Source organism: Vombatus ursinus, unplaced genomic scaffold, assembly GCF_900497805.2.
Source record: "Vombatus ursinus unplaced genomic scaffold, bare-nosed wombat genome assembly UNPS02009736.1, whole genome shotgun sequence".
NCBI lineage: Eukaryota > Metazoa > Chordata > Mammalia > Diprotodontia > Vombatidae > Vombatus > Vombatus ursinus.
The window spans coordinates 15,266-28,412 of NW_020949514.1; the positions used below are offsets into that span (position 1 = coordinate 15,266).

At 35.3% G+C, this 13,147-nt stretch overlaps 1 protein-coding gene across 1 annotated transcript; it reads right to left on the reverse strand.

Annotated features, from left to right (window-relative positions):
• Positions 1–285: 285 nt before the first annotated feature.
• On the reverse strand, positions 286–12,240 carry LOC114036106 (pancreatic triacylglycerol lipase-like; the record flags this gene model as incomplete). Its single annotated transcript, XM_027852508.1, has 9 exons — positions 286–349; positions 2,819–2,983; positions 3,546–3,654; positions 5,937–6,066; positions 8,099–8,217; positions 8,953–9,072; positions 9,171–9,290; positions 10,594–10,705; positions 12,106–12,240. Coding segments are annotated over 9 exons (1,074 nt in total), but the record flags the coding sequence as incomplete, so codon positions are not given.
• Between the last annotated feature and the right edge of the window lie 907 nt (positions 12,241–13,147).

The window sequence follows — 13,147 nt, forward strand, 5'->3', positions numbered from 1 at the left end:
GTAAAAAAAAAAGATAGTAGCTTTACTTAAATGAATAATGATCACCAATCCATGATGATAAATGGTGATTTCCAGAATCATCATCTTAGCAAAATGCCAGGAGATAATTTGGGAAATTCAATAAATGTTCAGGTATAGTTCTAGAACAAACCCCTAATTTAAAATAAGTTTCCCCACTAAAAGTTACAATGAAAATAAGGTAGATATTAATGATGAATGAATACAATGTACAGTTTAACATTTGCCATTTATTACTACAGAAAATAATTTCACTTTAACATGCTTTTAGCAAGCATTGAGAGTTAGCAGAACATCTTCTCTTACAGTTTCTTTGGTACAGAAATTATACCTGCAGAAAAAAATGGACTATTAACTATAATTATCTTATTAATAAGCACATGTTTTGAGCTATCTCACAGCATTTTATATGCGTAAGCCTTTATATTTTTACTCTAGTGGTTTGAGTAAGTTATATTTCTTTATTAGAATATAAACCCCTTTATCACAGGAATTAAAGCTGAATGAAACAGTAGGATATAAGCCACATTGAGGTGAAGAACTATGCCTGGGATGGTGCCTTATACATCGTAGGTATTTAATAAATGCTTGTTGATTGGATTGAATCTATTCTACCCCTCTCATTTTACTATTACTACTACTACTACAAACTATTATTACTACAACTAACTAATATTTATATAGTACTTACTGTGTTCCAGGCACTGTGCTAAGTACTTAACAACAATTTCACTTGATCTTCATAACAACCTTGGGAGGTAGGTGACTGTTATTATCGTTATTGTACAGATGAGGAATCTTAAACATAAGCTAAGTGACTTGCCTAGGGTCACACAACTATGTGTCACTCTGTCACCTAGTTGCCCCCTATGAGCACCATAAAGCCCTGAGATTCAGTAACTCCTTTAAGCTCACGTATGTAGCAAACATTTTGCATCCTTTAAAGCATTAATTAAGAGCCTTGATCATAGTAGGTACTCAAGAAATGCTTTTTTATAGTATCTTAAGGTATAAATATGGATGACTGGGTTTACTAAGGTTGCAAACTTGCCTTGTACTCTATCTGGGAAAAAACTAAAATGGACAGAGATGAAGGTTTCCAGAATTGAGGCCACTGTTGTGAGAAGGGGAGAGGGTACTGGATGTTTCACAAGAGCTAACTTTTAAGTTTTGCATCAAGTATGTCTAGCTGAGGACCTTCCAAATAACTTCAAGAAGTGCAAGGCCCAGAGGAGTGGGAATAGATATTGTCTATGTATTTTAAAGTATTGCCAACTATTTAATATGGCATTTGAGAAACTAATTTGGCCACAACACTGATAGACTTTAAAGATACTGACAGAACCCATAATCAGTCAATCAAAAAATCAAGCATGTATTTAGCACCTACTACATGCCAGGCACAGTGTCAGATGCTGGTCAAGGAAATCTAGGAGTATGGAATGCCTCCAGAATAAAGGAATATCAAGAATATTTTAAAGAAAAAGTGGAAATAAGCCTATTTTTTCATTAAAAATACCTCAGGTAATAAGTCTATTTGATACATAATTTTGTACGTAATTTTCTAGAGAGGAAAATATTGCTAGCCTCACAATACTATCCTACAACCCTTATGCACTTTGGGTGTTGAATACCAGGATTCTGTGGAACTTTTGGGAAACTGAATTTGAGCACAATGCAGCATATTTCCTGAAGTTCCTGCTCTGTGAGGACAGTTAGCATGATCAATTCAATTTAACAATTAAATCAGTCAGCATTTATTAAACACCTACTATGTACTATATGCAAAGACTTTCGGCAAATACTAGGGATACAAAGAATAGATAAATCTATAAGAAGCTTTTATTCATCCTTGTATTCCCTTCTAGCACCTTGTCCAGCATTTAATAGGCACTCAGTAAATATTTGCTAAATGTTAAATAAATATATGAAGCAGCACAAGAAACCAGCCCAGAATAAAATAATCCTTTCCTACTTCTGTTGTTTTTCTATATTTAGCTTTTCTCATGTTTTAGCTCAATAGCAGTACTTAAACTATGCTAGACATTTCTAAGAACACATGGAATAGAATTATCTTGGCCCAGAAAGGATGGAGGAAGAAATTGGTACATGATCCTTAAATGATTTTCCTTATTAGTAACCAGACACTTACTGCACAACATTAATTAATTATGGTCATTTTTCAATAACAACATTAATGAATTACAACCAAACTCTAAGATAACATTGTACAACTGTACTATATTATTAAGTCAAAAGTGCTCTTAATGGTATTTACCACATTGTTCTATGGAACTAACTGCCATCTATGATGCCATTTCCCTTAACTTTATGTTTTCCTAGAACCAATTAAATGTTTACTACTTGTATGACATCATAACTTCGTTCATCTCTCTGAGCCTCAGTTTTTGCATCTGTACAATGAGACTTGGTTTAGGTGATTTTTAAGGTTCCTCCTCTCTCTAAATTCTGTGATTCTATACTCCTTTGAAGTATGTAAGATAGAGACCTACTTAAATAATTGGAATTTCATGAAGGTAGAATCTGAGGGTCAAACTCTGACCTTTCCATAGACTTTTATTGGATGACACAATACCAACTAACACATCTTTAAAACTTCAATTTTCCTAAAGAAGAAATTTCCAAATTTCATCTTATGAAATATTTTACCTTTAAGTTAAAGGTAATATGAAAAGATTACTGAAACAAATCTATCTCAAAGTAGATTTTCTGGTCAGCATATTACAAATATGCCTCTTTATACTTCCTAGCTCTCTTGGTTCACAAGAAAAAGACTTACGTTTGTCCATCTGAAGTTTCTACAGTGATAGTTGATGCTCCTACTGTGGGCTGCGTTAGATTGATCACATTGTTGTCCCAAAGAAATGTAACTCTTTGAACTGTTCCAACATTGAAATCTAAATCAATCTCATTAGTATATGTAGAACCTGGTTGTAGGGTCCCCCTTGGAATAGAAGTAGATAACAAATTCAAGTACAGGAATCTGTACATATATATTTACTTATGAAATCTATACATGATACATATTTTGCTAATTAAATTGTGTTTCCAATGTAGTATGCAAAGGCAAAGAAATATGCAGAGTTGTAATTTATGCCCCAAATGCCTCATAGTATTTTAACATGTTTTAGTCACAACTTTTTCCTGCAATTTAATAAATGATGACCTCATTAAATCTCTTTCCTCCATCAGTTGTGTTAGCAGCATAATTATTTACTGCTTATAAATTAAACACCTGGTGACAAGAAGAAAAAAATCATTTTATGAAATAAAAATAAATGATTTGCCCAGTAAGTAGCAATGCACCAAAGTTAGAAAGCAAATTGTGAAGTCAATTTCAGAGTGCAAAATTCAAAATGAAGTCTTGTGATTAACTTCATAAAATATACATACTAATACTAAGTCTATTTTCATAGTAATGAAAACATAAACAATAATTTGGGTAAAACATATTTATATAAAGAAATAATTCCAACATGTAAGATATTTGATAATATTGAACTCACTTGTAAATATCATACTGCCTGCTGTTTCCATTACTTCCAAACAAAGAAACTACTACTGTTCCAGTAACCTTGGTTCCAGACAACGTGACAGCTACCTTATACCTCCAACCTATAGAGGAATATAGAAATATGAAGAAACAAATATATTAAATATATAAATATATATAGAGAGACAAAGAAATGGAAATTTTAATAAAATTAATTTAGATAACAGCAACGTGTAATATATGGTAATTTCTTTAGGGAATGCATGATTCTTATTGGATACAAATTTTTAACTAATTTCTTAATTTGTGAATTTTCACTTCTTACTAATAAAATGAATTCAAATTAAAGTCAAAAGACTTTTCTAAGTGATTAGGCATTGACTACTTCATAATGTTTGCAACTTCTGTTTGGCAATACTTTTTCTGTTAAAGAACTTTTTGACTGTGATATAATGGGGGCCTAGCGTAATAATTTTTAATATTAACTTACCCAATTTTTATGCATCTCTCCAAAATAAAAGGTGGAAGAAACCTAAGTGAAATTCTAATCTAACCCCTTCATTTTTGTAGATGATCACTTTAGAATCTTATGGAAATGTGAGCTATTCTAAGAAAACCAGAGCTTGGAGAATAATGATAATAGCTAATATTTTTATAGCCCTTTAAAGTTTGCAAATTGCTTTACATATATTATCTCATTTGAAACTCAAAATAACCTTGTGAGGGAAGTGCTATTCTTATCCCTATTTGACAGAAGGAGAAACTGAGACTTAGTGAAATTAGATGACTTGTCCAGGGTTGAACTTAAGTCTTCTGATTTCAGCTTCAGCACTCAATCTACTCTGGTCTTGCCCAAAGTCACAGAGTTAATTAGTGACAAAACCAGCTCAAGACCTGAGGTCTGTTGACTCTTCGTCCAATATTTTTTTCCATTCTCCTGTTCCTTACATTTTGTTGCTACATATTTATGACTTGACTTGGGATTTCTGCTTCCTTAAAATAGCATTTCTTTTTAAATAGCCTATAATTCATATTTTTCATTAAATTAATCTGTCCTCTGACTCAATCTGTAATTTTTCCAAATTTGTAAATTTTATATTTAAAATATTATATTGTCAATGGTTACTTCACCAACTTGCAGCTCACTATCATGATGCTTGACAGTTTATGAAATGTTTTTCCCACAAAACAAACTTTGTGAAGAGTATACTGATCCTCATATTAGAGATGAGAAAGCCAAGGCTTTGAAAGTATAAGGTATTTGACCAACATCACATGTTAATATAAGCAGCTAGCAGAGCCTGGAATTTAACCTTGCTTCATATTGGAACTCTAAACCCAATGCTCTTTCCAACTGTATAATATTATTTTAATATCATAAATTCAGAGCTGGAAGGGACTTTAGAGGCCATCTTCTTAACACTCTCATTTTCCAGATGAGGAAAGTGAGAGTCAGAGAGTTTAATGGATTTATGCAGTCACCCACCTAGGAAGGACCAAAAGTGGGATTTGAAACTAGATCTTCCTGATTCCAAGTTCCTCACTCTACATACTCTGCCACACTATCTCAACATGGCTCATCTACACAACATGACAATCCTACTAGGTCAGTGTGGGGACAAAATTGTGAAGTAAAAGTTTCTTCCACATCTTCAGCCTATTGGTTCTATATCCTCTCCTCCCTTCTTTCATTTCCTGGCCAGATCACACAGAAATGATGGCATATTCCACTATATGTAGCTATTCTCAGATCCTTTATATACTCTCATCTATGAATAAGCTGTTATTACACTGCATAGAGTTCATCTTTCAGGAGCTATTGGGTAAGCAGCATAAAAAAAACTGACCAAAGGTGTAGGGAACCCATGGCCCCCGAAGTCCTCAAGTGTATCTCTTTGATGGAATCCAAACTTCACAGAATAAACCTGTGAATCTGTGAAGTTTGGATTCAGTCAAAGGGACACACTTGAGGACCTAGAGGGCCACATGTGGCCTTGAGGCCCCAGGTTCCCCACCCCTGAAATCCAAAATGTTCTTTCTTAATATTCACAACAGAAAACATGGGTGTATGTTTAAGTGAAGTGCCAATATCTGAACTACAGAAACTAGGAAATTTATTTTGTGAAACCTCTGGATATTTGGCAATCTGTTTCAAGAAGCATCTAAAAGAAGAGTTTCATTTCTCCATCCAATACATTTAACAGTGGACTCATGCTGTGCTGTCATCCAGATTCCTCAGTCCAGGGAAAATCTACCTCCTCTAAATTGGTCATCAGTATCCAGTAGTCATCTCCTAAAAATGGTCATTCCCTTCCTTTTCCTGTACATACTGGAGGAAGTCTTTCCACAGGCAATAACATTTTCACAGAGCTTTGAAAATGAGGAAAGTCAAATGGAAACTTACGAGCAAAATTACTGGCATCCCCAGTGTTGAGATAAAAGACTTGTCCCACTGAGTTTGTTTTACCAGCAAATCTGTCAGCATAGTGGCCCATCTGTGGACACCCTCCAGATGGACAAGGAAAGCATTTATTCTGATGAAAATACATAAATGGTTAATGAGAGCATGTTATCTTTCCAGTTTTACTTCCCTACACTCACCCCATCCATTCAATTATCTAAAAAGCAAATATAATTCTGGTACTTCATAACAGTTGAGAAAACAATAGTCTTATATCTAAAAATATTTGGAACACCTATCCTATCCTACAGACTAAGTCTGTATAATATAATACATGTTCACTGAACTGGTAGCTTAAATTGAATGATGAAGGCAGTTTTCAACAAACATGTACTAATGAGTGTTAGCATAACCTAATGACAGAATACGAAATTATGACCTTCCCTTCCCCTACCCAATAATCATAGATGGCATTTATATAGCGCTTAGAGATTGCCTAGCACTTTGCATATGTTATTTCCTTTGGTCCTTACAACACAACCTGTAAGGTAGGTGTGATTATTATTCCCATTTCACAGATGATGAAGCTGAGGCTGAGAGATTTAATTAGTTGCCTTGAGTCACATACTAGTAGATTTCTGAGGTGGAATTGGAACTCAGGTGTTTCTAACCCCAAGTGCAGTGCAGTGTCTATTGTGACAAAACTACCAACTAAAACTTGAGATGTTTTTCCTTGTTATATGACATTCAGCACTGATCATTTTTAGAACGAACATTTGTATGAACTAAAGAAAGGCTAGTTTTTAAAAGCAATTGAGCAAACCTTATCAATACTTGGAATCCAAGATCACAACACAAAAATGCTCACTAGATACTTGATAAAAACCTTTTTTTTCCTTGATAAGGAATCCCAAACTCTGTGTATACTATGCTACAACTCTAGACAAAACTGAAAAATCCAATCTGTTATCAGGATGTTTAGATAATCCATATTTTTGGAAAATTTTCTGATTTTAATTGCATTTTTCATTTTGGAAGCAAATGGACATTAGCTCAGATTTCTGTATGCTTTCTCCTTTTCAAAAATGGCTCCCAAAGAAAGTTAGTAAAATGACCATAAATGAAATAAATACTTTACCAGTGCCCATAAGGGAAGGAAGGATGAGGCAATCATTAGGGTACTTTAAACCAAAGCAAAAATTTCATATTTCCCCTAAAAATGCTAATATCATTGTGTGATTAAAATTGGGTTTATGTGACTTAAGGTAGAATCATCATGTAGCAACATTCATTCAACATATAGTGTGTGTGGAAAACAATATTAGAGATCAATAAGTGCCAGGGCTAGAAGGATCTTAGAGAAAACTGGCCCACTTTCCTCGTTTTCCAGGTAAATAAATTGGAGCCCCTCAGACAATACTGTAGATCACATAGTGTCAGAATAGAACCAGAACTCAGGTGATCTAATTTCTAGTTTGGTGCTCTTTCCACTGTATCATCATGTTCCGATGAATTCTACAGAGATTTGGGGGGATAGGAGACTTGGGTATACTCCATCTACTTATTCTCAAGGATTGAAGGAACTGAAGGTATTTATTGTGGAGAAGAAGAGAAACAGGAGCCCCTTGATAGCTATCTCCAGAACTGTTGTGAGAAAGGGATCAGAAATATTCATTGGGCCCCAGTGGACAGAACCAAGAATTATAGGTAGAAGATGAAATGAGCTTCAGTTAAAAAAAATTACTAAAAATTAGAGGTTCCAATAGTGCAATGGGCTGGTGATGATCCCCCAAGATGGAGAACTTTAATAGTCCCTGGATGGTCACTTATCAGGCATGTTGTAATAAGGATTGCTTTCAAGTATAGTTTGTATTAAATAGCCTCTAATGGTCCTTGTTCCTTGCAGGTCTGTTATTCTTTGTAGAGAAATGCCTTTTTTTCTTATTCTTGACATGTAATTTCATTTATAAGATAGCTCATGCTAAGGAAATTCCCTCTATCAAAGCAGATCAGTACCTTTCCAGAGCACTGGGAAGTTAAGCTACCTGCCCAAGGTCAAGCTAATGTGTGCCAGAGGTAGGAAGAGAAGCCAACTTTTATGGACTTGGAACCCAAATTCTCTATGCTGTATGCAATGCTGATTCTCATGGTAAGCAATAACTTACTGCCTCAAAATCTTTGTAGGAAGCACAGGGGTATCCAGAAAAGCCGTCTGGGTTGAGGATGCTATCTGTATAATACTTGTAACTTCGTAGGTGATTACATGCTGCAAAATCTACAATTCCTGTGAAAGTAGATGGGATCATACAGAAGGGGCACTGTATTATTTTTTTGATCCAAAATTATAATTGAAAATTCATGACATTTAAATAAGTTATACACTTCATAGATCATGGTCAACCTTTAAGGACATATCACACTTAAAAAAAAGAATAATGTATATTTTATGATATTCAGCTATCACTATGTACTGTCAGACCATGCTTATCATTTCATCAATATGCGGAGCTCCTGGGAAAACAGTTTCTCTACCAATGGTGATTGGCACATTCTCTTCCACTTAGAGAGAAAGCTGGGCTACCAAGAGAGTCAGTGACTTGCCCAGCATCATACAAATAGTACTTTCACTCAATAGTAGATTCACTCAAGGTCTCCCTTACTCTGAGATCAGTTCTCTAACCATTAGACCACTCTACCTCTCAAAAGGAGTTAGTGGTTAAAAAAATGGGGCCAAATCTACATAGTGGGGGAAATTTATTTTGAGGCATAAAGGATTTTGAGTTCTGTAGTTTATTAAAAGACAAGCTAGACTGACCCAATGAAAATCTTTTACCAATCCATTTCCTGTCGTAACTAGAAGGGAGGTCTCATACAACAGTAGAGTACTATGGAACAGACTTTAAAATCCATAGTTTTATAGAAGAATAAGGCCAGGTGTTGGTTAGACAACTTGGTAAGTTTGGTGAGATGGTAATATGAATTTTACTAGTAACTTTTGTTATATGCTGAATGGATTAACCTTTCCCGATTCCATTTTTATCTACAATCTGAGAAAGAGTATTCTTCCGGCATCCAGGCATTTCCTCTCCTCCATTTGGGAAGAAATCAAGGTGTCCCACAAGCTGACTCGTTCCAAAACCTAAGACATTTGAAACAAGTGTTAAGTGGGTTTGAATGCATTTCCAAAAACTTAATTATGGCTGGTTATAGTTGCAAGAATCGAGTGGAAGGGCTTACCTAGGTTAGGGAAGATAGGAGCAGCATCTGTGTGAATGACATCAACAAACAAGGCATCACTGGGATCCAATCGAACTTCTTCTGGGGTCCCTTCAAAGCAAGGCTCAGCAGGATCCAAACCTGGAAGAAATATTGGTATATTTTGGTTTTATTCTTTTATTCCACATAACTTAAGCTATTATCAAGTGGCAGCTATAACATGGTGTATAGAAAGCTAACTGCCAAGCATGAAGATGTGGGCTCTGTTCTCCTCTTTGACATGCAATCTGTCACACCGGATGTGTGATCCTGGGCAAATAAGTTAACCTCTCAATGTTTTAGGCAATTCTCTAAGATTATAAATAGCAGAAAAGGTGCTGACCAGAATTTGTAGAAGAGCTTCCACATCCAAGAATTCTCTGTCAATGAAATCACAGGTCTAGGCCATACCTTTAAGAATTGTTACAGAAAACTTGGGTAGATTTATGTACTTTCATTTGGTGATTTATGTAATAATGATGATGATGATGATAATATAATAGTTCACAATTAAGTAGTGCTTGAGGGTATATAGTACCTTTCCCTTACAACACTCCTTTAAGTTATGTAATTTGAGTAATTATTATCTCTGTTCTGAACATTAGGAAACTAAAGCTAAGAAGGTCAAGAGACTTGCCCCAAGATCTTACATATATATATGTACATGGATAATTGTGGGAAAAGATAATTTGAATTTCTTATTATTTTTAGAATATCACTGCCTCTTTTGTTGCCATCTACATTATAGTAGGAATTTTCTGAGCATCACAGAATTTACTACTAGTTTTCAATTCACAGAAGGCAGTGATAACCAGTTTTAGAACTGTCAGTCATTGCATCATACCACGGTGGTATTATACTTGAGGGAAATAGAAGTATGGGGTACTTTTAGCCTACCAAGAGAAGTTCAAACTTTATGGAGAATTTCTTTCCTTTAACTAAATCCTCTGAAAATACAGGATAATTTTTTTCTTCTAAATACCTCTACCAGGTGGTGAAAATACAAATACAAAATGCAGATTCTCCAGATAATCCCTAAGTTTTGCTGTTAAGTTTGACAGAGCCATAATGTCAAAAGAAGGGAAGAGATAAAAGTCTAAAATAGCTTTTTAGTCAATGTTTCCCCAAAATTTCATCTCATATCAGGGATAAGATTAGCTTTGTGAGGTAAAATAATTATCAGAGGACAGGTAATGTAGTCAGAATCAAGCTCTTTTCAAACAATATACACCAATTTTTATACATGTTACCTATATGATGCTCATAGCAGGCAAAATTAAGGAGCATTTTAATATTTTACATAACACTTAAAGATCACCAAGTTCCCATCATATTCATCCTCATGTCTTGTTTATATCATGGCAATGTTAGCACAAAGTTGCAGGTTTCACCATTTTAATCCTACCCGTGATGCGTCCAATGAGACCATTTGACCTTCTCCCAGCCTCTCCAGCAATATGTGATCCCAGACTGTGACCAATGATGTGGACATTGGAAAGAGAGTATCCAAGCTCGGTCTAATGAGAGAAAAAACCTTCAGAAATGGCTAGGTTGGTATTAATGACATGTTCATGATACACTCCTTGAGAGTCTTTATTGAGAGTGACTTCTCACTTCCCTTCAACAGGGAAATGATATTTCTAAGTTTTCAAGGAGGGCCAATACTAAAGTTTTAATGATTTATGGCTTTTATTCTGTACCTCTTGTCTTAAGCAACATGTCTTTATGATCCTTTGGTTATGTTCTTGAGAAGGTTATGTTTTTGATATTAAACCCACCATGCAGAATTATTAGAAGCTGGGGTAAATTCAGGAGGCCCTGAGTTCAAATCCGATCTCAAACACTTAACACTTACTAGCTGGGCAAATCACTTAAACCCATTGCCTAGTCAAAAAAAAAAAAAAAGAATTATTATAAGCTTCCCAAAGCAAAGATTTAGAATAGGAAGTGATAATGAAGAATTACCCAGCCATCTACAATTTGAGTCTAAGATATTTCTTGTGTCTTTTGGTGATAAGGTATACAGACATAGGATTACAGATTTAGTGATAGAAAGGCCCTCAGAAGTCAGCCAGTCCAACTATTTCCATATTAAGAAATAGAGATCCAGAAAGTTGACTAGCTCAGGCTCATACAAGAAAAGTAAGTACTAGAGCTGGGATTTGAACCAGGTCCTCAGACCTTAAATCAAGCATTCTTTCCACTGTGCCCCACTGCTTCCCAACATTTCCTAAAAGCTGATAATGACACATGCACAAATAATTTGACCCCTGATAACTGTCTAGGCATCATAGTTTTAAAAACTAGCAAAATTCAATCAACCAATTGGTGAAAATACATTGTAGGAGATTGGGTGTGGGATGTGTCAAATCAAACAGGTTACTTGATTTTTTTTCTTAAAACTGAGCTGAGCAGGCAATTTAGTCAAAATGTAAAAATAGGTCTGTGTTCATAATAATGCTAAAAACAGCATTCATACAGTGCTTTAAAGTTCACAAAGCAGTTAACAAATATTGTCTCATTTTATCTGCACAGCAACCCAAGGAGGTAGATGCTATTATTACTCATACTTTATAGATGGGGATTACAGATGGGGAATTACATGAATTACAGATGGGGAAACTGAGGCAGAGAGAAGTTAAGTGACTTGCCTAGAGTCACATAGTCAGTAAGTATCTGAGGCGAGATTTGAACTCAGTCTTCCTGACTCAAGATCTAGCACTATATCTACTGAGCTGCCTTCATCTTTGTAGACAAAAACCAAAATGCAGACACACTAGTATTCTCTTCTGGTCAATCAAAACAAAGTAAAACCTCTTTATAGAAAGGTTGATGATGACCTCTTGCTATTGTATGAGCACAGCATTCAGAAGACAATGGATGGAGAGTATGAAATAACATGAAGACACCTAGTTACCTTGAGATAATCCACAAAATAGGCTATTTCAGCCCCTACCACTCGAACATTTTGTGAGGCTTGGGTATATAAAGCCCGTGCACCCTTTTGCCAGTCCACACAGATGCAGTTTACCTCTTCCACTTGAAACAAATTCTAGAACAAATACAACAGAAGTAATTAAATCATCAAGGGAGTGTTAGAACATCCATTTTTTAAAGATTTTTTTTTACTTATCACTAACAAGAATAATGAACTTCATTTTCCGTATGATCTGTTCAAGATATGAAGAAACAGATCAATCAACAATAATAAAAACATTTCCAGATACTATAATGTTGAATTACCACTCTTTTACATTTAACATTCCTAACTCTTAATTTGCTCTTGCTGAAAACTGGTATCTGAAGTTCAGCAAAAATTCTGCTTATAGATTCCGTTACAGTAGGTGGTGAAATTGGTATCATGGAAAACTACAAGAGGTATGATATTTAACGTATTGCTATTGTTATCAACAATAGGGATAGATCTGTGTACAGAGTTTTTCCCTGGCAGGCCCTTTGGAGATGAGTATCATTGGCAAGTGAAAAAAGTTTGTGAGTTTGTTTTAAAATATCTTGTTTTCAGAGAAACTAAAGGAATTTTTTGACAAACTCATATAATTATCTTTTTTTTTCTTTTTTGGTGAGGCAATTGGAGTTAAGTGACTTGCCCAGAGTCATATAGCAAGTGAGTGTTATCTGAGGCCAGAGTTGAACTCGGGTCCTCCTGACTCCAGGGCCAGTACTCTATCCAGCGCACAACCTGGCTTCCTCTCATATCATTATCTTTACAGGTACATCACTGGAAAGGTATCTCACATTAAAAATATCCTGCAGATGTAATTCAAACCTTTGGCCCTTCAAGGCATTGGTAAATTCTCATAGAGCCATAACTAGCATGGGGCAAATGGGGCTTTGCTGCAAGGAGCTGATATCCTAGGTAAGAGGTGAAGCAGAATTTGGGATACAATCACCTCTGGCTACAGTTCTGTAGCTATGGTCTCCTGTCCAGGAGACCAGCT